At 46.2% G+C, this 25,527-nt stretch overlaps 1 protein-coding gene across 3 annotated transcripts in view; it reads right to left on the minus strand.

Moving 5' to 3' along the window:
• The window catches only part of NSD1 (nuclear receptor binding SET domain protein 1), a 62,918-nt gene that overhangs the window by 20,691 nt on the left and 16,700 nt on the right, over window positions 1-25,527 (minus strand). For 2 of the 3 annotated variants that reach the window (XM_054168383.1, XM_054168384.1), the window contains exons 3-15: window positions 24,358-24,493; window positions 21,209-21,381; window positions 16,763-19,340; window positions 12,550-12,671; window positions 12,112-12,403; window positions 10,088-10,197; window positions 8,554-8,623; window positions 8,071-8,189; window positions 3,428-3,571; window positions 2,840-2,963; window positions 2,128-2,328; window positions 606-785; window positions 146-302 (exon numbers count right to left, since the gene is read on the minus strand). In XM_054168383.1, the coding sequence (XP_054024358.1) occupies window positions 146-302; window positions 606-785; window positions 2,128-2,328; window positions 2,840-2,963; window positions 3,428-3,571; window positions 8,071-8,189; window positions 8,554-8,623; window positions 10,088-10,197; window positions 12,112-12,403; window positions 12,550-12,671; window positions 16,763-19,340; window positions 21,209-21,381; window positions 24,358-24,493 (4,406 nt within the window). Of the gene's footprint in view, window positions 1-145; window positions 303-605; window positions 786-2,127; window positions 2,329-2,839; window positions 2,964-3,427; window positions 3,572-8,070; window positions 8,190-8,553; window positions 8,624-10,087; window positions 10,198-12,111; window positions 12,404-12,549; window positions 12,672-16,762; window positions 19,341-21,208; window positions 21,382-24,357; window positions 24,494-25,527 lie in introns of those variants that run through there. The other variant, XM_009904697.2, reaches the window with a different exon arrangement.

Genomic DNA, 25,527 nt, shown 5'->3' on the forward strand with positions numbered 1-25,527 from the left:
ATGCATTTGACCAACTATTACATGCATGCAAAAATGCCAAAGGCTGCTGCACTGTACCCTGCAGAGGGGAGCAGCTTCTCACCCCAACCACCATGAGCACTGCATGAAGAAAGGATGGGGACAAGTGTGTTCTACCTTCACCTACCTGTAGCGCCCAACTTTCACCCAGACTACTTCCTTGTAGTGTGGCTTTTTGCCTGCCTTGCAATCATTACAATACCAGCTTCCCTCTGGCATCTCAATGTTTAGACACTCACGGTGAAACGCAGCCGGGCACGACTCACAGCATAAAAGGCTGCCCCCTGCAAAGAAGAGGAATTCATCAGTCACTATGCAGAAACCTCGGACTGCGCACTTCCAGACAGACACAGCTGAGAAAAGGGCAAGAGGCTCCTCTGTGAACCTCTCTCAAAAGTTGCACCCTACTCATGATGCAAAAAGAACCCTTCTGAGAAAGCGTCCTAGCCTGACATTGGACTTGAATGGGGCTGAATAGGAAGGCAAGCTGTTCTCTGTGGTTCTCACTGGCAGGTTCCGGACAGGCAAAGCTTCTGCCTGCTCTAATGACTTCTCATGAGGGCATTCCCTGGCATAAACCACCTCACCTTCCGAGCAGACGAAGCACCAGCTGACGTTGACGTGCTCGTGGTTGCGGCAGCCCCTCCGTGCAGTGAAGTGATTGGGGCAGATGATGCTGTTGGAGGCGAGGACCACGGAGCCAGCAGCAAGGCAGAAGTCGTTGGAGTGGTAGGCAACCGGGCACCGCACGCAGCGCATCAAGCGACCTGGCATCAGAAGGTATCAGGAACACAGTGAACCTCTACTGGAGGATGACTTCTTGTTTCCTGACAACACTAGCCTCTATTGATACCCAAGCTCAGAACAAGAAACCATAGGTGACCTTTGGAAAAAGAGACTGGCTTTCATTTTCTGGACACCACCCATGACCTACTTGATCGGTTCCTATCAAATTATTTAGTACACCTATATATGCAATTATAAATGCATTTAATATGCAAGATTTGTATATAAGTAAAAAAATAACTGAGTTATTTAGAAGTGAAAAACCTCCTGCGTGCTGTGCAGGAACAGTTCAAGAGTTCACAGACTGGGACTGCTTCCTATCACACACAAATAATTAGTAAATCAGCTCAGACAGTAATTACAGAGGGGGTGTTCCAAGTGGTTAGCTGCACATAATGAAACCAATCCGTGTAGCTTCTGAAGACATCAGCATTTGTCTCTCTGTTTTATCAGATTTTACCCAGACATTCCAGAAGGGAGAATTCAGAATTGCCTACAGGCCTAATTTATCCAAGGTTTTTGAGAGCCTGCTTTCAGTTTCCCACAGGAGACTATAAACAGAGAAAGGAGATGGGAAGAAAGGAGTAAGTCTGACCACTGTGAAGCAACAATCAGAGAGACATAATGTAACCATTCAGTGGGGAAGTGGAAAACTTTAACAATTTCAACACACAATCTGAGAATAACAACAGAGCTGGTCTTATTGTCACTTGTCTTAAGATCAAGGATAAGAAGAAAGGCAGTTTTAGAAGCAAATATACAAGGAAATCACATGAAAGTTTTAAGTTTAATCACATGAGAAAAAGGTCAAGGTATGGCTGCAAACAGCCCAAATAAATATTGGCCCGAGACACTTAGCCCAAGGGTGCCACTATGACAAGATAAGAGTTTGCACTATTAAAAAAGAACAGTATCATGGTTTTTACTACGCTGTCCTCTATTGCCATTGCCCTAATAGTCAGTGCTGCTAAACAGGCACTGTCTGTAGCACTGGCACAGTCAAAAGCAGGTAGGAAAAGCATCGGAGTGCCCATGCTGCTCCACAGACTTATTCAGAATTCCAGAGGCATGTGGCATCACCAGATGTGCAGGCATCCAGGAGTCTGGACAGACACCACCACTTCAGCTGCCATGTCTGACCATCAGGAGTGCTGATGAGCAACTACTTTGCATACCGAGGCCACCCCCGTCCACTCCCAAGAAAGCTATTCCCACAGCAAGCACTATGGCAAGGACAGAGTATCAACGTGAAGAACAGTGGACAGGAAATAAAGACAATGCCTCTAACTGCATCCCCTAGAGCACCCGAGAAGGTTTTGGTACCTTTAGAGGCAGAGATGTTTGCTGGGTTAGCAGCATGACAAGTCATGCAGATGTGCAGGGAGCATCGGAAGCCCTTGTTCTGCATGACTGTGGGGGGGTACTTCTGTATGCAGGCTTCGTGGTAATACTTCCCACAGAGGGGCAGCAAGCACCGTTTCACATCTTCCCCGCAGGTCTTGCATACAAAGCAGGTATGGACCCCTGGAGCAAGAGCAGCAGATGGAACAGTAGTCACACAGAAGGGCCAAATGAAGACCTGACCCTATCATGAGGCTGTGTATTAGCACAGCACACCTTCCCAACCTGCTGTGCCATCCCAAAGCTCTCCACAGCAGGCTGGTTTTGCCTGCAGCTGCAATAAAGCTCTAGGTTGAAAAGAAATATTATTATAGTTGTGATTGCAGACCAGGAAAATAGAAGAAAACCAAAACCTGACAACCTTACTGAAGATATTCCCCTCTTTTCTAGCCTGTTCCACTCATCCTCCCCCACCAGCCCTCTTTCCATAAATCCAGGTAAGAATTTCCCCTCTCCTTCCCACCAGATCCTGGACATTACCCACATTCCTGAACCAACAGTAAGAATTACCAAACACCAACCAGAGGACTGAGAGGTAGTTAGCAGCCCCACTGCAGGCACATCACTCCAGCAAAGAAGCACCAGGTAAACATGCAGCAAGCACCCTGTCCTGCACTCATGAAAGCTGCCATACCTGTGGAACACTCATTGCAGATGAATTTGCCCTTTGGCATCTCGGAGAGCCCAAGGCACTGCAGGTGGAAAGCACCACAGCACTGAGACTCACACAGCAGCAACTCCCCTGGCTTCTCGCAGATCTGCAGGGAAAGCAGCACAATTTCAGCTCCAAGCCACCTCCTTCCCCAGCTCATCCCAGACAGCAACAACCCATGTGCCAGCCAAGACTGGTAACAGACTTCTGCAGCAAAATGTTCTTGTGTCATTAATTCAGGTGGTTCTTGTGTCATTAATTCAGGTGGTTCTTGTGTCATTAATTCAGGTGGTTTGTGCATGGCCACTGCCATTTGCCATCCAGTCCTTGCTACCACATTATCAGCTAAAATTAATCCTACGCTGGTCACATCACCCTAACATCTGTGAATTTTAGCAGGACAAGCAATCTCAGCAGAGGGGCTCAGCTGGGAGCACAAAAAGCTTGTTAATTCTACAATAAGCACCTTGAGGCTACCTGGGCGTTATCTGGGGGCCTAGTGTATCCCAGGACTTACAGAAAACACTTTACAGTGGTAAAGTTTCAAAGAGCTTGCTTCATGGACTCTACCTGACACACGTTCTCCTTGAGAGCTGCTCCTCCTCCACGCTCCCCCTGCATCTTTTTAGACGAAGGCACTCCATGGTCGTTCTCTGACCCCTCTTCGTTACCCTCTTTGGGGCTTACAGCAGTCCCATGAACCAGTGCCTCCCCCTTAAAACAGAAATCCAAAGTCAGGGCTGTCAGCAGTTCCTGTCCTGACCTGGAAACTGCAATTTCAGCTGTTGAGCACAGAATGTTTGACAGCTGGGTCTGTGTGTTACCCACTGTGGAAACAACACCCCCCATATACAGTTCCACCAAAACACAAGAAAGAAAAAGCAATAGATCTTAGTTTACTAGGTTATTTTAAAATACACATTCAACACAATTATTTTCCTGTGCTAACCCCTCTGAGGAAGGAACCATGACTTGGAAAGAAAGATGTTGTCCTGCACAGAAACAAATCAGGAGGGCTGGAACAGTCTGAAGCATCCTGCATGCTGGTGTCTACGTGCACTGGAAATGGGAATGAGAAACTGCGAATGATTTTTACTGATGTCACCCAGTAATGAACCAGACATTGCCCCAGACTTGCCTCTGTCCTAACCCATGTAAAATACAGGCCCATAATTATTCAGGTCCTGTGTTAGCATGAACAAGTTGGTCAATAACACAGTGAACAGTGCAGAAGAGCACTTACACCGTAAGCACCCATCCAAGTATCACAGCACTGACCATAACACCTCTTGGTGGAAGAGCATCCTGCTGAGAAGATGGGCTTCAAATGATAAAGGCCCAACTGCACCTTCACTGACCAAGTGAGGGATCCTGCCATAAAGCTTCAGAAGGTGGAAGAACTCCTTTCAATGTGTCCACTGGACCTGCCCGGACACTGTTAGAGGGCAGGAAAGAGGCAGGTACCCTAGAGACACTTGTTTCGGTTCTGGAGCTGCACATGGCAGCTCTGCCCTCACTTTTGTCAGGATGGGCAACTAGGAGCCAAGAAATGCCAATCCGCCCAGCTTCCAGGCCTCTTGGGCCCAGTCTAGGCAACCCTTTGGTGTCTCACCAGTCCCAGCTGCCACTCCAGAGTGGGTACATCTTAACAGCCATTCATGCTGCACAAAAGTGATGCCTTCAGGTAAGTGCCTTGAGCAAGAACATTTTAAGGATTCTGCCATTTTTTAATAGCTCAGCTCATCGCAGCTAGTTGCCAGTTCCTCCTTGGGTCATACCTAGTCATATCTAGTGTATGTCCAGACATGAACTGTACACCTGAAGAAACCTTGTGTGAAATTCAAACTGCTGGAAGAAGCAGCAGCCATCACTCTCATTCAAAGCCTGCTTGGTGCCAGGTGTCCAGCTAACGAACACGAGAGGGAGCTTTGCACCATTCTCTTTACGGCAGAGCCTCAGTGGTGATACTAAAGCTTGTAAGCTGAACTGAATGCCCTCTGAACACATTATCAGTCTGGGCAAAATAAAGACCAAGCTTTCCTGAGGTTTGAAGCTGGAAGAGCCTGGACCTGGCATTGTGGTCAGATAACAATGCTTTCTTTGCCTAGTGGAGTGAGGGTTTTTTCATTCCTGAATTGCAACAGTGTCCTTTTACTTACAGACATTTCAAAGCCACCCGAGTTCTGTGGAGCAGTGATGCACAGGTACACTAATTGTCTATTAAAACACACTGTACAAAGATGAAAGCTATTAATTGCCTTTATTCAGCACACAAAAAAAGTCCCAGATACAGACTACTGCTGGTCCAGCACACCATAGGGTGCACAGCCTTACAGACTACCATCACACCCTCGCTGGAAGGCTGGCAGCAAAGCAGTCTGTCGAATACTGATGATGAGCACCTAAGCTGCTGCTACCTTGCCACACAGCCCTAAGCAGGGTGAAGGCAGAGGTCTCCAAAGCACTGGCAAAAAGACCATCTAAGACAACAGCCACATTCACCTCCATGTGCAACAGCAGCTTCTCAAGCTAGGTGCTACGATGCTTCTGCTCCTGCAGCTGTGTTTCTGCTAAGAATTACAGAGCTCTGCTGTAAGGCAGCCCTCTTGCCCCAGCACTTGCTCCTGGAATACTCTAGGAGCAGCACTAGCAACCAGTGCTCCAAGGACTCATCAGAGCTCAGCTCTTCCTATTCCTGCACAGGTGGTGTTCTTTCTGCTCAGCAGTGACCCCAGGCTTGCATAGGTCACTGTAATGCAGGACAAGAGCAGTGTTAAACGGCTACTGATATGGGCAAATAACACTAGCTGTAGCTTCTGTGTACACTGGAGCCTCAGTGCTACTGACACAAAGTGAGCTCTGCACCTCTTGTGGCCACTGAGATCATGAGGGGCAGGGTGATGTCCTGTGGTCAGTGACAGGTAAGTGTTTTGGAAGCCAGGGGACACATACTCAAAGTCGCTACAAAGGTATGAGGGATTTAGAACCAGTTGATATTTCCATCCTTGTTTTCTACCATGGCTGCTATGACACCTTGGTTTGAAACTTGATGGCCAAGTTTCATGTGTTACTGGAACAGAAGACTACAATCTAGAAGTCATATAATCAGTAACTTCCTTTCCAGATGTGAAAGCATTCACAGCAGCAATGCTACCTCAACAAGTGGGCCCACGCTGCCCAGTGTGGCACAGCACACTCTCACCCTGTTCTTTCAGCCTAACCCCGTTCCACCTGGCTCCACACAGCCAATCTGCACATTTCACACACAGGATCTTTGCCTTATTTTAAATGATGCTCCCAGAGCCACAGAGAAGGAAGTGCTAGAGCAAGGCACAATGGGCAAGCCCAGGCACTCATGCTGGGGAGTCAGGAAGGTCACTATTCAAGGCCACCACTCAACCTGTCACACTGCTCCCCTTCCTTCCCCTACCTACCATGAACGCTGCAAAACTACGTACCTCCTACAGTGAGTGGGTCTTCCTCCAGAGCTCTCTCCGCTGCTGTATCTGGCACATCCTCAAAAGCCTGGCCTGACCTTGGCTCACAACCTTGACAACCATTTCAACAGCATTTTCCATCCCCTTCTCTCTCTCTTGCTGCCCCAGTGTTGTAAGCTTGCACTCCTGGCTCCACAAACTGGCTGCTCAGTTCAGCCCAGGCAAATCTCTCCTCTGCAAGCAGCTGGATGTGAGGCCTCACTGTGCTGTATCACCAGACCATCTATTTGTTCTAGCACTGTTCAGCACAAAGCAGAGCTCTTTGACTGGTCTGTGGAAAATCACTAAGGGACCACTGTGGTCCAAATTCCACACGAGACCACAACTGCATCTCCACAGCACAATACTCACCAGTACTCATGCACTCACCTGAGCCAAGGGTTGAACACTCTCACCTCAGTGGCTCAAGAAATGGATACTGGCAAAAGGTGTTGAACATTGATGTGGTTTAACTTTTTTTTTTTTGGCATGGCTTACCATACCTAACTTCAGGTATTCAACACAGACATCTAAGGTGGGAGGCAGTTAAGACTCCCTGGGCTTTCTCTACACTGAACAGCAACGTGCAGGATTCAGAGCCACGGCCTGGCTGCTTTGCTGCTCTGAATTTCTCCCTCTTTTCTACCCTATAGAAGACTCACAGAGAATTTGCTGGCTCAGAGATGAGCCAAGCCTCTCAGTGAGTAACTAACAGCAGACAATGTTAACTGCCCCCCAGCATTGGCACAGATATTTGTACAGGCTTCTTTGAAACATGATTCCAGATGAGCACACTTCAGAAGGATCACCAACCATCAAAGGAAGGCCTGAATGGCCTGGGGTATTTCCCCACTTTATCACCCCCATCAGAAATGCCCTTTTGCAAAAGCAGTAACAGCAGGCTGCCTGGCACTGCTTAGAGGTGTGAGGTTTGTGCTCCCCTGGAAGCTGTATAACAACAACAAATATAACAATATATGTCTATAATTGGCTCCTGAAATACATACTGACTATCCTGACAGAACAGCCTGCTGCTGAACCTGGGCCACTGGAAGTGAGAGGCGATGGTGAGAGGCCCAGAGGTGTCCCGCCTCTCCCAGGAAAAGTCTTGCTTCCCCTATACTTGGGTGATACCTGGCTCATTCCTAAAAGGCAAAATGTGCTTGTCAGAGATAGTTGCACACCAACTCTGCTGGGATGCAGAAGCAAATTGCCCCAGTGATCGCTTTCTGCTGGATAGCAGAATGTAATCAGAGGCTCCTGTGAGCAGTCACAGACACTCCCCCCCATCCCCTCCAACACGGTTCTTGGCTCACTCTGGCAAGCAGGGGCAAGTGGAAGAAGGGGTTAAATCCACTGTCTAGCACTTGTGCTACATACTGGTGTGTGAAAGTGCAGTATTCCCACCACCATCAGAGAAGATATTTTACAACAGTTGGACTTTCTGAAATGCAACGCCAGATAAAACCTGGTTCCAACAGATCAGAACAGCCTCTTCCTGGCTAATTAACTGAGTAGCAGCTCAAAAGCTGGGCCCAAGTTAAGCAGTCATCAATACAGCTACTAAATCAAAGTAGAATCTTCAGCTTCAACTCCAGTTCATGCAACTGCATCAATGGGACAGACTCAATGGCCATGTCAGCCAGCCAAAGGTGACCTGGCTGGAGCTCTGAAAGTACCCTGGGAAGCAGCAGACAAGTTACAGGGATAACAACATGTAGGAAGACCCAGAAGTACCTCTGAGTGTGGGGTGACCCTCAGCCGCATCTCATTCCTCTCCTTTTTGGGGTGCACTGCAGCAGAGGGGTGACGCTGTCGCTTCCGCTTCCGCTGCTTCTCCAAGAGCTTTTCAGAGGCTGGGACACAACAGAAAGACCACTTCAAGGAATAGCCATAAAGAACTTCCTCTCTACAGGTACCACCAGCAGGTTCTAACACACAAGTCACCAGGCAAAAGACAGGGGACTGGTAACAGCACCTGTGCTGAGGAGTTTCCTTCAAGCACCCAGCCTGAGACACGAACATCATCTTCACTTTCCATAGACAAATCAAGGACGTAACAGTACCTGGGGTGAGCAAGCTCAGTACTTATCTCTTCTGCCACTGCCTCAGCTGAGAGCAGTGAGAGCCCAGGTCACGTCAGCCCTTACACACACAAAGCCACAGACACTGGTCCAAATGTCAGCAGCGATCTACCCCCACAGCCCTGCCTTCACTTACCTTCTGCCAGATCCGAGAAGTGGGCTGGCGAGTAGAGCTCAGAACTGTCACTCTCCGAAGGGCCAACACCCTGCAAATTCACAAGAGTCAAGTCACCAGATGCAAACTAGAGATGCACATTGCTCAGCCACTCAGAGCCTTTATGAATGAGTGCAACATGTAACTTACTGAAAGATCAGGTCATTAATTTGTCATTGATTAGAGACTTAACAAGAAAAACATTTGTTTTGCTTGTGTGACAGATCCCACATGGAAAAGTCAGGTTCTAGGCAGGGAGGAACACGAGTCTGCCGTGTCTTGTGATCACCAGCATCACCCACTGTCTCCTGAGCTCTCCCAGAAAAGCTGCTAACATTCTGTAAGCTGCTGGGAACAGAGACTCTCTTCTTGCTTTACATTTTTACGGACCTCAGGACTGAATGACGCTGGCCTCTGCATTACTGCAACCATGATAACTGTATTAAGACTCTCGCCTCACAGAGAGAAAAAGGAAAGGAGGAAAAGTGTTATTCATCAATCTTAGAAACAGTGTCAACAAGGCTTGTGCAGGACCACCACATGAGAATTCATTCTTAGTTGCTTTCTCCCAAACCACGCCATTGAATATTTCATAGAATGCACTGGTTTGGAAGGGGCTTTTAAAGGTCATCTAGTCCTGCAGTAAGCAGGGACATTGTTAACTAGATCAGATTGCATAGTGCCCCATCAAACCCGACCTTGAATGTCTCCAGGGATGGGACCTCCACCACCACCAACCTGTTCCAATACCCTCATAGTAAAAAAGACTTCCTCCTAATGTCCAATCTAAATCTGCCCTTCTCCAGCTTAAAACCATTGCCCCCCTGTCCCTACTGCTGCATGCCTTTCTAAAAAGCCCCTCCCCAGCTTTTTTATTACACCCCCTTCAGACACTGGAGGATCACTATAAGGTCTCCCAGGAACATTCTCTTCCTCAGGATGAACAACCCCAACACTCAGCCTGTCTTCATAGGAGACACCTTCAGTGGAGAGCAGCAGCATTTTCTTTAAAAATCAGCAGTGTATCACATGTGATACAACTTAAGCCTCCATCCTACTACAAGCTCTGCACTTAAAAGTACCATTCAATAGGAAACAAAGGAAATGCTGCTCAGAAGAAATCTGATTGGAAAAGACAAAAGCCTTAGGTTCAAGTTCAAGCTATGCTGCAATGTAACAGCGACAGAAACCTCTGAACAGAACCTTTTTGTTCACACCTTCCCAGTCAGCATCCAGATGACTCCTTTTCCATACAAATCAATGAAAACAGGGTATTTTACAGCCAAAACTACCCAATCTCCATTACAAGTAGAGAGGGATAGGGAACACATCTGTATTCAGCAGATTTTTCTCATCAAAACACAGAAACCTGCATATCTTTGGGAAGGATGGACGTTTGCTCCTGAGCCACAGCCAACAAAAACCAAAACCACAGCCCACTGCACCATGTCTCATTCAGCAGTCTTGCTTTCTAGGTGTTTACTGTCCGTTTTTTCAAGACCTGGAAGGAAAATACCTTCTTTGGGGGAGTCCACTCTTCCTTCTTTGGCATAAAGGCAGTGTCCAAATCATTGGATTCCAAGAGCTTTTTCGTGGGCTTCCGCTGACGCTTGCTTTCAAAGTTTCCTGCAATGAAACTCTTCAGATAAATGGGGGGTTTCTTTTCAATCAGACCAAGACTATCAAGCAAATACCAGTGAAAAGTTCAAAACAACCTGCTTCACCCTCTCTTTGGGATCATAAGCTCCTTGGGCAGAAATGCCAATTACCCATTTCTGTACCACTTCCACGAAAACGGACCACGATCTGCCATGACCTTCAGGCACACCTTGACAAGTAACACAAAAATCCACCCACAGAAGAGAAACTATGAAGTCAATGCCAGCAACTAACACATCCTGGCAGGCCAGTTTTAGATCATAATTTCCCAATCACTTTGATGTGGTATAAACCAGTCCCACCGCTGACATACACAGCCCCGCCTCCACTCCCATACCACTCCCACCAGCATTCGTGTTATGCATAGTAAACAGGCAAAAGGGCATGCTCCTGGTTAACACTACCTGAGAAAAGACAACCCCCAAACAAACCAGCTGTAACCAGCAACATCTCCTACTTAAGCTTTTTGCTGGCATTCAGGAGGTAACAAGTTCCCTGCCACTGAGGGAACTGAGCAGAACACCACTTGAGTTCCTGCCCCATCAATCAGTTGTCCAAGGGCCTTGAATTCCTTTTTGATTGTTCAGGTGCCCTTATCAATCTCATTGCTTCCAGCTTGGATTACCAGCAATGGGTAGTAGTCGGAGGGCTGAATACATAGAATACATAGAATCAGATATATTCCACCTGACTACTATATTTTGCCCAAGCTACCGCAGAGGCTTCTGCACTCTGTCAGCTGACCCAGCACACGCCGCTAGCTGCAATCCTGCCAGAAGGCTCTCCTGCCAAATGGCAGTCAGGCGGCTTTGCTCTGCCTCCTTTAAATTTCCTGTGGCTGACGTCACCCTCTCGAGCAGGTACGTGAGCAGACGACCCTGCCAGTCCTTGCTGTCTGCTGAAGTCTTCCCACCCCAAAGAGAAACCAAAACAAAGCACCTCTCAGCTCGAGCACACCGGTCCCGGTGCCGGACCCGAGCAGCTCTCTTGCCAAATGGAAACATGGCATCATTCTCAGTGCAAACCTCTACCCACAGCTTGGGCCCTGTGCACTTGAGCAAGAGGTGATTTTTCTCAGGAAAGGGAAGAGCCATGCAACCTCTGAATACTGGATGTTCACTCCCACTGCTGCACCCTGCTACTGTTCTCCTGCATCTCCAATCTCAGGTTCACACCCATAGTTTTCCCTTCCAAAATCCTCTCTAACTCTCTGTAGAATGACAATACAACAAAGCAGACCCTGACACTGACTCTGCTGGAAAGGGGAAAAGCTCATCAGACCACATTCCCACTTTTTATACTGGGTCTTACTGAAAGCTAAGGCCCTGGCTTGCTGCTAATGTGAGTTTCTGACAGTTCCTACAGATACTTAGAATGTTTAAGAGAAAGAAGCTTCTCCAAAGGAATTTCTGTGCTACAATTCCCTAGGAGAGGAAAACGTCACCCTACATCCCACAAACTATGCAGACCAGACTTCATGTAAAACCTCAGCCTGGCTAGTGTTCATCCAAGGGTTTTAACAAGAGCAAGAGACTTTCAAGCTAAAGGAACACAACTGTTTGCAAGCACAGATGGCAAGGAGTTGAAGAACTTAGGAGTGTCTTCACCTGGACAAAAGGTTATTCAGCACCAGGACTTTAGGAAGACCATCAGACACAACAGAAAACAATTAGTTTAAGTGTGATTATGCAGCTCACTGTGACTCAGCTGCTGCACCTATCCTCTCTCCATTCCCAGCAGCAGGAATTGTGATTGAATGAAGTAAAGTGAAACCAAACAGCAAACATCTACTAACTTTTTGACGCTGACTGAAGCAACAACTTCCAGTGAACTTATGATATGTTCACTTACAAGAGCAGAACCACACAACCTCCTTCTTACCTGATTTCAGAAATCTCTCTTCTGCATCTGGAGAAGCAGAAACTTCAGAAACATCTGAGGAAGACAGCACCAGTTCTGGGGAATCTGAAGGTTGTTCTACAAGCTGATCAGTGGGATCAGCAGAACGGGATCCTAGTTCTGAGAAGGGGCGCTCCGCTTCAAGGATGGGAGGGGACTCTTTGGATGAAGATGGAGTTGAAACCAAAGGACTTGTCTCCCGCTGGGCATCTCTGTCAGGACTGCATTGTGCAGGAAGACCTCCTTCAAATTCAGACCTCGCCACAGAATTCACCTAGCATACAAAATACGATGGTGAACACATTCATCCTGTACACCACTGCACGCTGCAAGAACACTCAGCCAGCAAGAATGCATCGAAAGCCTGCAGACCAGAGCCCCAGAGTAATAGCTATGAAGAGCACATAAGCTTTGACCCACCTTTTGCAATTGCTCTTGGCCCTTCTTTGATTTTTTCTTGGGTGCAAATAAGTGATCATATTCTTCTGCATATTCCAGAAGCCGTTTGCTTGGCTTTCTAAGGCGCTTCCTCTCTGAATGTGCTAAGAAAAAGGAAAGCAACTTCAAGGCTGTGTTTCTGAGGCAATCACAAGATAAAGTTCTCCTCATCATCGGCAGACAGCAGCTGTTCCTGCCTTCTCTTTCAGAGGAAGACAGTAGGAAGAACCCTAATACTTCTCTTTGATACAGCCTTACAACTTTTGAGCTTCCTCTTTTCCATAATCCTGACATGGCAGGTATGATTTTTAAGGACTTAAGGAACTTCAAGGAGTTCAGATTTAAAATAAAAAATATTCAAGAAACATCAAATATCTAACCAAGGGGCTCCTAGAATTTCACCCAATATCTCCCTAGACCAGCTGCACCTAACCTCCTTGCAATATTTCTACCAAAACCTAAGACCATTAGCAACTCATCACACTACTTTTGCAAACCCAAAACTCCTTTGGTTTTAGTGCAGGGGCCAAGGAAAACACTGCTTAACACAGCTGTTGTCACTAGTAACACAAACTGAACTCCTTCCCTTCCCACCCTCCATAACATATCTTTGTATATACAGAGCCTTGTATTCCCCATCTGCTCCTGCAAGCTCATTTATTGCCTTTGCTTCCTGACAATAGAGTCCACAATGAGATCAGGGAGCGAACAGTCCTCGCCAGTGACTGCAAGCTCTGCAGGGCTCATGTGCCTCTGTGTTTGCACAACGCTGCACCACTGCAAGGGAAACCTGGTAACAGGTTATTTCCTTGATCCAAACCTAACCACCCACACCACACCGCCTCAACATCCCAACACGTGGCAAGCCCTGATAGTCTACATCCTCTCTACTCCACGCTGCAAAGGCAAGATGATGCAAGCTTATGCCTTTTTCTCACTTCCCAGAATACATCTCACTCTTCCCCTTTTTTCAGTTTTCAAATTTATTAAATAAAGTAATCAAAACATGTCTGCTAGTCATGGAAGCATTTATGGTTTTCTGGAAGTTTAGGAACAAAAAGTGAATATTCTCTTTGCTTCTTTTCACCTGCAGAAGGTGGCTGCTGCTTCTTTAAATGGAAACGTTTTATAAGGAAGCATTCCAAGGCAACACTTCAGAACAGGGATGTTGGACAAGGTTGCTACACTTTCTTGTGGCTTTGTGGTTACACAAGCATGAAAAAGCCAAACTTGGCCAAAAGAGTAGGAGCAACATTCTCAAATGCAGCTATTTTCAGCCTCTAACAACGCTCTGCACAGGTATCTGAGTGAAATACATGTATCAGCACATAACCAGTTACAGGATGAGTATCTTCACTGGGCAACTCCTTAGAGCCCCAAAGCCATGCAGCAGAGCACAACAGCACTGCCTCAGAAGGGCTGGCTTAACTGCACTTTTTATCCCAAAGTGAATCCTATACAAGAATCCCAAATGCAGTCTTGGTTTTCACTGGCAAATCACATACCTGACAAAACTATTCTTTAACAAAAACATTTTGTGTCAGCAAATTCCAGTCTTGGCTTTCGCCTTTTTTTACTTGAAATCACACCAAAGTTTGCAGCAAAGACATGCCCAGTGTTGCTATTCAACTACAATGAAGGGTTTATATAGTCTGAGCTCAGTGGAAGCTACAAAGTTAGTACTGCAGTCTGTTGTGATTTCTTACACCCATAAGCTGCCTGCTGTGCATGAGGATTAGCTGCATCTTGAAGCATGAGCAAACAGAGACTAACTGCAGCTTACAGAGAAGTCCTCTAACTTCCAGCATCACCCTAATTTTTATGTAACTGGCCTTGCCTGATACAAGAGGAGGACTAGTTTCCACAGATGGGCTTTTCACAGCATTAGAGATTTACTCACTCACACCAGCTTACTGGGGATAGTACAGCAGTCCAGACAGCTCCTCGTTATGTGGAGGCTCTGGTGCCTCCCTACAGCACACCTGTTCAGGTAAGCTTCAGGTGTGCTGCAAGGCTCCCACAATATTTAGGGCAGCATCCCTATGTGCAGCACCAGGACAGCACTCCTCACCACCTGTGCTACCTAGTCCAGGAGCCTGCTGCCTTCCTCTGCCACTTCTCTCCCACAATGAAACAGAATCACAGAATGGCAAGGACCTCTGAAGTTTATCTCATCCAACCTGTCCACAAGAGCAGGATCACCTAGAGTAATCACCCAGGAACACATCCAAGGGGGTTTTGAAGGCTTCCAGAGTAAGAGACTCCACAACCCCTCTGGGCAACCTGTTCCAGTGCTCTGCCACCCTCAAAGCGAAGAATTATGTGGAACCTCCTATTTTCTACTTTGTGTCCACTGCCGCTTGTTCTGTCACCGGACACTGAAAAGAGTCTAGCTCCATCCTCCTGACACTGGCCCTTTAGATATTCACAAGCATTAATTAAATCCTCCCTCTCGCTCTTCTCCATGCTAAACAGACTGGGCTCTCTCAGCTTTTCCTTGTAAGGTAGATGATCCAGTTCCCTAATAATCTTAGCAGCTCCCCATTGGACTCTCTCCAGTAGTTTCTTGTCCTTGAACAGAGGAGCCCAGACCTTGACGCAGTATTTCATATGAGGCCTCACTATGGCAGAGTAGGAGGAGAGGAGAACCTCCCTTGACCTACTGGTCACACTTTTCTTAATGCATTACTGCATCTCAGCAGGCCTTGTTCTTAGCTCTCTGTAGCCTTGCCTCTTTATCTCACATAACCACATTACAGGAACACTTCAACTGCAAACCCAGCATGAATTCATGAGAACCTGGCTGCATCTTAGTGCAGACAAAGAATTTTCTCCCTCCAGCAAGCTGCAACATTGCTGTGGCAGCATCCTGACAGACCCAGGACAAGGTGCATTCTCTTGCCTGCTTTGTGAAGACTTAAACACACAGCTACAGCCAGGAGTCACTGAATGATTAAGCCTGTCAAGTTTTCAAAACAGAACTTTTACCTGGCGTGTTACACCCTAAGGACTTGTTTTCTGTGCCTGCTGTGACTTGACTTGGGCAGGTTCTACAACCACTGTGCCAGGAGCTGCCTTTTCCAGAGACAAAAGCATAGGTAACCTTTAGCCACCCCCACCAGCAAAATACACATACAAAAATGTGCAGTGAGGGAACACATAAGTGACAGAATGCACACAGGTTCAAAATTCTGCTGTTATAGTAACTTATGATCTTGCAAGGAGATGAGAGCAATTTCGTTTGGCGACATCTACACAAAGCTTTCATTTTGCTGTTTCCATTGAGGTTTGCTTCCCCTGATTCTTTGCAGAAATCTGAGGATGTGCTGAACATGGTTTTGATGAGCCTATTCCTTCTCACACCCCCTTCAGTTATTTGGTTAAAGTCAAAACAAACATATATCATCCCCGCCTCTGCAGGGGAGGTGGTGCTGTGTGACCCTTTGATCCTTATAAGCCTCCTCCTTCCTAGGTCACTTCCCTTTCATAGGTGCTGCCTTAGTTCTGCCAGTTCTTCCACACCCACCTCCAACCTAGCCTCCCCAGCAGCGTCCCCCCATCTTGTCTTCTCCTCCCATCTTCTGACCTCCCCTTCACCCCTCAGGCAGCCACACCATAGCTGTATCTCAGGAAACCTGCAGGGTTCTCCAGCTGGTTATTAGCGGTTAATAAAGTTCCACACTTAAATACCAAACAAAAAAACCCCCCAAAACAAAACCCACCAAACAAATAAACCCCACCACCACTCCAGCACCTTGACTTGAAATCCTATGGAACAAGCCATAGATGGACCCCATCCAACAACAACAACCAAAACCCAGCAGCCATTGAGGCTGTTTCCCACAACTTTCTAGCGCTGACCTATCCAGCTAAGACCAAGCACGTGGCACACATTGTGAAAGTGTAAGTTTCCAAAAATCCCAAGCTCAGCTTACTACTTTTTACTGTGGAGGACCCAATGATTTGTAATGTATTTAAACTTTCTGAACAAGAAGATGAGCAAAATCCCATAATCACTCTGCCTTTTGTTCTCCATGCTTACAGAGAACCCCAAACCAACGTAACACGCTTTCTTCAGCTGTGATGTACACACCTCCACGTTGTGAAACGGCCCCCAGTTCCATAGCTTATGCTTTAAATGAGAAGTACAAAATGCATACAAATACACACTCTGGCGCAAGTCCAGCTCCCTTACCTTGTGCAGAGAATTCAGACTGGGGAGCAAAGTTGCCAAGCTCTGTTTCTGAGTCCATCACACTGTTGTTTGGCTTACCACATACATTCAAATGCTTCTCAACTAAGTCTAAATGATTCTCATAGTCCTGCTCTGTCAGGTCTCCCTCAAGCACCTTTGGATGAGGGGAATGCCTACGTCCCAAGCACTCATTTCCCTTCAGTGAAAAGCCACGAGAATTCAGGCCAAAGGCACTCTCCAAGTTTCCTTGTTCCCTAGATCTATTGGTGTGCTTATTAGATCTAGCACTGCTTTGGTTAAAACGCTGCCATCGCTTTTTCGGTGCTACGTGATTTACATCATTAGACTCATCACCAAGAGAGCTCTCACTATTTGCCTCTGAATCCAAGTCTGGACTCTCCCCATTTTCAGCTGAAGTGCAGCTCTCAATATTTCTACCAGCTTCAGGTCTCCTTCCAACACGACCTAAATTGTCATCAGATAAACAGGCAGACTCTTCATCAGTTGAATGTTCTGTTAAATCAATAGACTCTTTCCTCTCAGTATCTTCTGCTTCATTACCTAGAGGACTGGTAACTGAACCACGAACACGGAATGCACGTTCTCCTGAATCTCTGGATAACCGACTGAGCAACTTACTTGGCCCTCCTGGTTTTAAGTCCTTTCTGTTTGAAACTGTTTTATCTCCAAGCTTTGATGACTGCTTAGATTTTGCACAGTTGCGTTTGGGCACACAATTTGTGCCGTTTGTCCCAGAAATAGCAGCACTCACGGGCTCCTTTTTACCAGTACCAACCCCTGTCACGTTGGCTGGAGGACTGCGTGGAAGTGAGGAGTTGCTTATAGCAGAGTTGGGATTTGCTGTTTCCTGGACACAATCTCCATTCTTTTCTATTTTATATGGGGGACCTACAATAGACAAGGACTTTAGACCACTCGCAGAATTGCTTCCAGAACCATCAGCCGTGCTGGTATTTCGAAAGGGGACTATATTTTGACCAGTCATCAGTTGTTGCTCTTTTGTCTTACTGTCATGCATATCCTTCAACATCATTAACAAGGTGCTGAATTTGTAATCTGGCTCAATAGGCAATCGACCATGACCAGAGGCGGAAGAGAAAAGTAAAGGTGCAGCCTTCGGGGCATCGGAATCGCCAGCGTCATCGTTGATGGAGCGGTAAGACAGCTCCTTCAGCTCGGACAAGACGTGTTTCACCACAGCTGTTTCTATTTCAGCAGAATCCCTGGTTTTCTCATGCAAGTTGTTCAACAGTTTCTGGCCATCGGCTTTTCTGCTTCTCTGAACAGAATCTTTCTGAAGGCCAGAGAAACCTTTGGTAACGGAAGAGCAGCGATTCACACCACCCTCCTCTTCGGCAAGAGAAGGCTGCAACCCAGCAACTTTTTCTTTATGTTTGCATTTTATACTCCTGATTCGGGGCAATTTCATGCTTTTCGGTTTTAAGGTCGCTTGATTTGCAACAGCAGGCCAGGAGCTGTCCTTGGAAGCACTTTGGGGAGTAGTGTGCTTCTTTGGAAGGGAAAGACTGTCATTTCTCACATTTGAGGAGCACTCAAGAGCCGTCAATGACATCTCGGCCTCAGAGAAACCTACTTCAATCCCCCGATCTGCAAATCCAGCATCAAGTCTGCTCGTTACTGAACCTCCCAGAGGTTTGCGATCCCGGTACGACTTCTTCCTGGCCCTTATGTTGCTCTTCTGAGGAAGACACATGGAAAGCTTCATGTTGCCACTGGATGTCATGGGAAATTCCTTCTCCACTTTATCTGAAGAATCACTAACTTCAAGAGCGCTAAAGGCTCTCTCTGAACTTTGGTCCATGGTATCTACATCACTGTTCCCGCCATCTGAGAGGGAAGAGGATGAATCTGATTCAGTTTGCTTTTTCTCAATACCAGTATCAGATGCAGAATAGTGTATTTGTAATTTGGAACTGCACACAATGCCCAGGGAGCTCTTCTCTCGCTCCAAGGATGCACTAGAAAACAAGTCCCCTTGGAGGGTGTTCTTCAGAGCATCGTTTTTACAGTTCTCATAGTCCGGTTTCAAAGTTGTCTTTTCAAAATGTCTTTCTCCAAAGGAGGAAAGCAAATGGTTTTCCCTGGTGCCACTGGATGCTGTTAGACTGCTGGCAATCCGTCGAAGTTCATGTGATGCGTGCTTATCTGGTAGGTCCCCAGCAATCATGTTTTTAACTATGCTCTCTGGTGGTTTTACTTTGATTTCTCCCCTAGATGCTTCCCTTCCTGCACCACTCTTTTTTACTCTAGTCCTTTTTCTGCTGTCGGAGCTCTTTTTGACGTGTGGCTTAATGTGCAATTTTCCTTTTTCACTGGGCAGGTGTCTGGAGTCAAATGCCAAGGATTTAAAACAGCCATTCAGCTGCCCCTCCCCTTCTGCTCCAGGGCCGTTGGCATAGTATTCCGACTGCAATTCCTTCTCGCTGTCCGGCTCGCTGGAGTTCTGGCTGCACTTCTGATCCTCTGGCCCCCCGAGAAGAAGGTCTTCTGCCTGTCCAACACTGACTTCCCATTTAGCCATAAATCTTTGGGGAACCTTGAAGTTGGAGGAGACAGAAAAAAAAAAAAAAAAGAGAAAAAATGAAGAATGAAAAAATGTGATGGGGTAAGCAACAAGAACGAAGCGAGACAGACGCACAAAGCACGGAACAGAGCGACAGGCCTGCGTTTTGCATCTTTAAGACAAATTACATGGATCCCTAGAGACTGACTAGTGGGCACAGAAAATACTACTTCTGGGTAAGTACCCTGCAGTCCTGCTGAGCCAAATAAAAATCCCTCTGCACGCCCAAAATAGCAAAAAGAGTCACTGTACACACCGATCTCCTAAGAACCAGATGTCTGGTACCCCAGCAAACTCTGAACACAACAGCCAGTAAAGGGGATGGGGATCCCGGACACAGAAACGCGAAGAAATGGCAAACAACTCAGAGCATGATCCCACTGTCCATCTCCAGCTCACCCTGGTAAAAACATGAGGCCCACATGCTTATCTAAAAATGTACTCTATGAAATTCAAGACATTCAGTACCCAGAAGTCTTCCAGCTTTAACTCTGTACCTTTAGGATAAAACAAAACACTCTCCACACTGGACAGGAACCTCTGCTAACACCTAAAACCAGCAAGAAATTTGTTTCTTATCCACATATGTAGTTCTTGGCTACAAAACAGCAAGTTAAAGGCTTCCCGGCCGCTTCTAAAATCAAAACCATTTCCAAGGCAGGAGGAACAACTCAAATTTCTAACACTTTTCCTTTTAAGAAACCCCACACCACCACCACCAAAAAGTTTTATAGAGCCTGTTAGCAAAACAGCCAAAGACACTCGGCTTCAAATCAGATCTTGGATTCCAGGGATGTAAATCTGGACACTTATGTGAGCAAGAAACACTTGATTCCCTCTCCTGCAGCCACATTGGCACTGCCATTTAGATATAGGATGAGAAGCTAGCCATGCAGCTAGCATGTTACTTGGAAATGCTACTTGCAAGCATGTAACTAGTTGTCAAGGGGCTGGGAACACAAAGAGAGAAGTCCTCACTGAACATGCCCCTGGAAAAGCAAAACCAAATGAAAGCACTACACCTGAGGACTCACATCTGCAAGAACACATTTAATCTGATGAGTTTGCATTAAGTACTGAACTGTTAATAAACCTCCTGGAAAAAAGAGAAAGAAAAACCAGACACCATTGCCTAGTATGACTGACTGTTCTCTTACAGCAATACAGCAGGCTATGTACTTCTCCACTTCAGAAATTCTGAAAAAAAGTTAATTTCTCCAGTCATTTTCCTAAAGATGTAGACCAGATCCCTGTGTCACATTACATTAGACAGGCTACAACTGCTCTGGGGGTGCTATGTTTGGAAAGGGAGATGATACCGTGAGCCACAAAACTCCTTCCCACAGGCTCACCGACAAAGCGTTTTCAAAGTCAAATTAAAAGTCCTCATAGGTTTCTATACAGAGAATTGCTAAAGCAGGGCTTAAAAACCCCACTGCTTTATCTCAGTCAGTGATCAAGCAAAGCATGCAACTCCACCTCTGCTTCAGATCAGCCAAAAGAGGCTGCCAGAGAGCACAGGAAGTTATTTAGAAGCTCTGTAAGACATCAGGAGAGGGCTGTGCCGCTGAACAGATCTCAGACCTGACCCCTCTGCCTCTCTGAGCTGTCTAGGCAATAAAAGCAGCAGGCCACGCCCCAACACAAAAGAAAGCCTAGAAACTGCTGGCAGCTTTTACAAACTATGCTGACTGTAAGGATGCAAACAATCACTTCCCTGGCCATGTTGCTGCAGTCACTACCACAGAAGAAAGCTGCCCTGGGACTACCCAGGCATAAAGGAATACTTTGCACTATGCAGATTCAAAGAACAAAAAGCCTAGAGAAAACAGATCTTTCACCTTATGTTTGTAGCCTTTTTCCTTTTGCTTTCCTCTTCTCCGAAGAACAGGCAGCTCTTCAAACTGATGTCTTCCCTCAAAGAGGACAATTGCTTTCCCAGCAACCCAGGCTTTCTCTGAAGGCTCTCCTAAGGCATCCACATAGTACTCTCGGTATGGCCTCCGATTGGAAACTATTTTGAGAGAGTTAGCAGAATTAACCCCTTGCATGTAACAGAACAAAGACACAGAAAGAGGCTATAATGTGCCTGGCAATTTTCAACGGTTTTTTACTTAATAACGTTCCAACATAAATGCCATCAGTCTTCTGGGGATTTCTACTTAGAACTAAGGGAGATCTGTTTGATCTCTGCTGTCTATGGTTCTGTGTTGCTACTCTGTTTCTAAATTTATTTTTTTCTTACAAACAATTGGTTGTTTGTAAGGTCTAAGATGGGACATCTCCCTAGAGCAGAGACCACACTTTGGCTGCAAAAAAATGCAAATCTTTTTTTTTCCTTGAGAAATACAACAAACTAGGCAAGACATTTCTTTTTTGCTATTCCCTTATTAATGATTAAGCAGTCCAGTGAAAAGACTTGACTTTGTGCTGTGAAAAGGGAACAGTGTGCCACCAACACCCAGAAATGACATCCTGCTGGATAGGATTTACTCATACAGGCTGAACTTCCTCCACCACAATATATCCCACGCTGTTCAATACTTTGTAACCAAACTCTTATTTAGGACATAAAACATTGACAGCAGTATTGAAGTAAGTAAACACACACACAAGGACCACGTGCAACATGACAAAATGTTAGCTGCAGTGAGTATCTTTCCATACTTTGGGTACAAAAGTGCAGAGCAAGAGAAGAAACTATCACAAGGGCTCAGAGATTTTTCAGAGCTGCTTTCTGTGCAAGAATGCCACACAGAAATGGTATGATTAAGAACTCAACCAGTACTGGGTGCACTGGTGAAAAAGGACAGGTTACAAGCACTAGAACAGAGTAAACAAGGCTTGAACAAGGCATATAAACTTCTCCCTGCATTTTGCTGCTATGTGTGCTTCATGTTCTCCTGGGAACACCTTCACCCTCTGAATAGGTAGCCTAGGCTTCACAGCCCATTTGTTTATGCTGCCTCTTCCTGCAGTGCCAGCACAGTGTGGCAGCCTGGCCTTTTAGCGACGCTGACAATGGAGATTCTGACCAAGACCACTGAGAAGATGACAAACAATGACCAGAGCAACGCCAAACCAAGGGCAAAGATTACTGACTTCATCAGTCCCATTCACAGTACTGGGACTCAAGCCACGGAGCCTCAACGTTTCAGGTCCAAAAAATTCTTCCAGAGCTTGCTGAGAAGAGGCAAACTGCTTTCAGGAAAGCACCACGCCTCAAGCCCAAGAGCAGAAAAGGTTTTTGCACAAGTGATGAGTTTGAAGCGATCAGCCTTGTTTTGAAGGGCTTGTTCCCTTGGCAACAGAAGAGCCAAGGTTAGAGGACTGCGCTTTCTACAGAGCCCTGGCAGCCCTCCCTGCCCAAATGCTCTGAAGTTCAGATCCGCTTGCTCTGCCATCTCAGTATCAGGGAGGGCAGATGAGCAGATTACATACAGCAACAACTGGAAAAAGCAATTTTCCCCAGAGCTCTATTGGTTTAAACACAGATAAAACATGATGGGAGAGTCTATTGTGTAGCTGGAGATGAGACCTTGCTGGAATTTGGAATAGTATGTTTCCTCCATGCAGAATTCCTTTATTAGAAATCCTTGTAAGACACAGGCTGAGAGGGGATTACTGCACAACTATATACATTAAATCCTGTCCAAAACTTCATGGGAAGGGATACAGAGAGACAATATATTTGGCATATCTTCTGGCAACATCTTTGACAGGAATGTGAGAGCTCAAAAGGGACTACTTAAACCAGCACATTCAGTACCATTACGAACCAGGATGAATCTTGTCCAAAAGGTGAAAGTGTAATGTGGAGAAATAGAAGACTACTACAGAAACCATACTTGGAGATGACATGAGCACTATGCAGAAAAAAAGCTACTTCGTGCCTGTAGAGAAACAGCAGAGGCCTCCAAGATGATGGCCACTCAGAAAAAGTCTACTCATCCTCAGCACTTAGTTCTTGGTCTGGCAAGGGTCACAAAAATTGGAGAGAAATACACTGGTGAGTGGCAGCCTCACCAGTCTAACAGAGCTGTCAGTGGCAGACGGCACCAGTTCGAGGGGTTTCTAGTTGTCCAGAGGGAAAAAAAAGTCAGAAGAGGAAGCCAGGAACAGATAACTAAGTCTTTCCATTTGTGGCAGTTGCCCCATGGCAACTAGTACAATCCCAAAAGCACTGAGAGAGCCTTCAAATGAGCTCCAATTTCCAATCACTTTCCCCTTGTTCTTTCCATCACTCACCTACACTTCTTTGCCTTGAGCTTTTAAGACTCCCTTCCTCCCACCCCCCCCCCAGCATTCATGCACACACAGGTTTGTTATTTCCCCATCACCTCCTCTCACACTATGCTCTAAACCTTCACATATGTGGCTCCATATCCAGGTTTTTCTGATATTTGCCCATAAATGGCCTAGTTTCCTTGTGCCAAACGAGATCAAAAAACTTTCACTTCCTCACACACATTTCCATCACACCTTCAGGCATTCACCAGCTACACTACACTACCCCACAGCCTGCTTCTCAAGCCTTTCTAGTCTCCCATTCCCTGAGCTTGGCCAGCTCCCCATGCCCTCACACACTCCAGGTTTCCCAGCTCAGCTTGCCCACCCATTGCATATCTCTGTCCTCATCTCTCTGATACACCTCCTTTTTATTCTGCATCCTGGTTTTTGAGAGGCTGCTCTTCTTTATGCACTGTCCTGAACTCAGCTCAGCTGCTCACACGTTCTATACTCTGGAAGAAAAGCCTTCATGTCCAACAGCTACCTATACCACCTTCCACCAGCCTCAGTCCCGTTATCTTCCTGTCACCTCCCTGATCTAGGCTTACTTTACAGACCCAGGCCTTCCACAGCACAGTCTATTTCTTCACACCTTTCAAGGGCCAGAAATGTTGGGGTTTAAAAAAAAACAAAAGATGAAAGCCTGCAACGCTCTGCCATACACAACACCTCCACTTTGTGGTCTGAGTAGATACAGTACCTTTCATTTTTGAGTGACAGTCCAGCACTGGGTCATGACAAACTGTGCATGGCCACCATGGGCGTCTGTTGAACTTGGCCCAAACAAGATCCCCAACTTCATACTTCACTGGAGTAGGTTTCTTCTTGGCTCGGATCTTTGGGGAAAAACCAGAACACAAGAAATCACTAAAGCTCCAGATGCTTTTAAAGAGATTTGCCTCCCCCCTGTGAGCAGATTACATCTGGCCACCAGAGACATTTACATTAAAATGCAAGCCCAGATTTTACTTAGTGGATCCTACACCTTCAAAGAACACAACGGTTCTCTCCATCTTTCTGAAAGAACAAAACAATAAACCAGGCTTTGAGAGGGGCTGTTTTGTTGGTTTTTAGCAAGGAACATGACCTCTGGAAAATGACTGCACTCAAACAGGTAAATATTTGGAGTCACTACTAGCCTCTATTACTTCACTAACACAAATTTGTTCATTTCAAAAATTACAGTGTACAGAACAGCAGCAGTAAGAGACAAAATTCCTGAGGGGAAGGTGATGAGAACAGCAAATCAAATCTTTATCAATTGAATAAAAAAAGTTGGTATGTACAAGCTAGTAACTTCCCTGTTTCTCAGATGTGCTCAGGAAAAAGCTTCACCATAAAGCATTTGAAACCAAAAGCAAGTATAATCAGAAAAAAGCCTCTTACATCCTAATTTTTCAGTTTACATGACCAACACTGCCATTTCTCTGACCCAAAGCTACAGAGCTAGGGAACGTATCAGCAGTCACCTCCCAGCAAGGGGGCAGATGGGCACACAGACTTCACCTGTCTCCAGGTGGAGAAAAAGCCACCTGAACCCACCCTGCTTCTCACGACCATGCAGCAACCGTAAGAACCTCAAAATCTTTCAACACACAAATATCTAAGGCTGCTTAATGCCATTTCTTACTATCAAAACCCAGAACCCATACTATTTGCTACATATGCACACTCCCTGGCTGGACACTGCACTACCAGCAGGACCTCTGCCAGGAAGAGGATTCAGGAGCTTACCAGTGTTGTGACTAACTGAGCAAAACTGGGTACACTAGGTTTTCCACAGGATATGGGAGAGCAGAGCTGTGAGGTGTCCTGCCTGTTTACAAGCACCAGACAACAGCACATTCCAGGTGAGTTCAGCATTTTAAGT

This window comes from Dryobates pubescens, chromosome 16 (assembly GCF_014839835.1).
Source record: "Dryobates pubescens isolate bDryPub1 chromosome 16, bDryPub1.pri, whole genome shotgun sequence".
In the NCBI taxonomy this organism is placed as follows: domain Eukaryota; kingdom Metazoa; phylum Chordata; class Aves; order Piciformes; family Picidae; genus Dryobates; species Dryobates pubescens.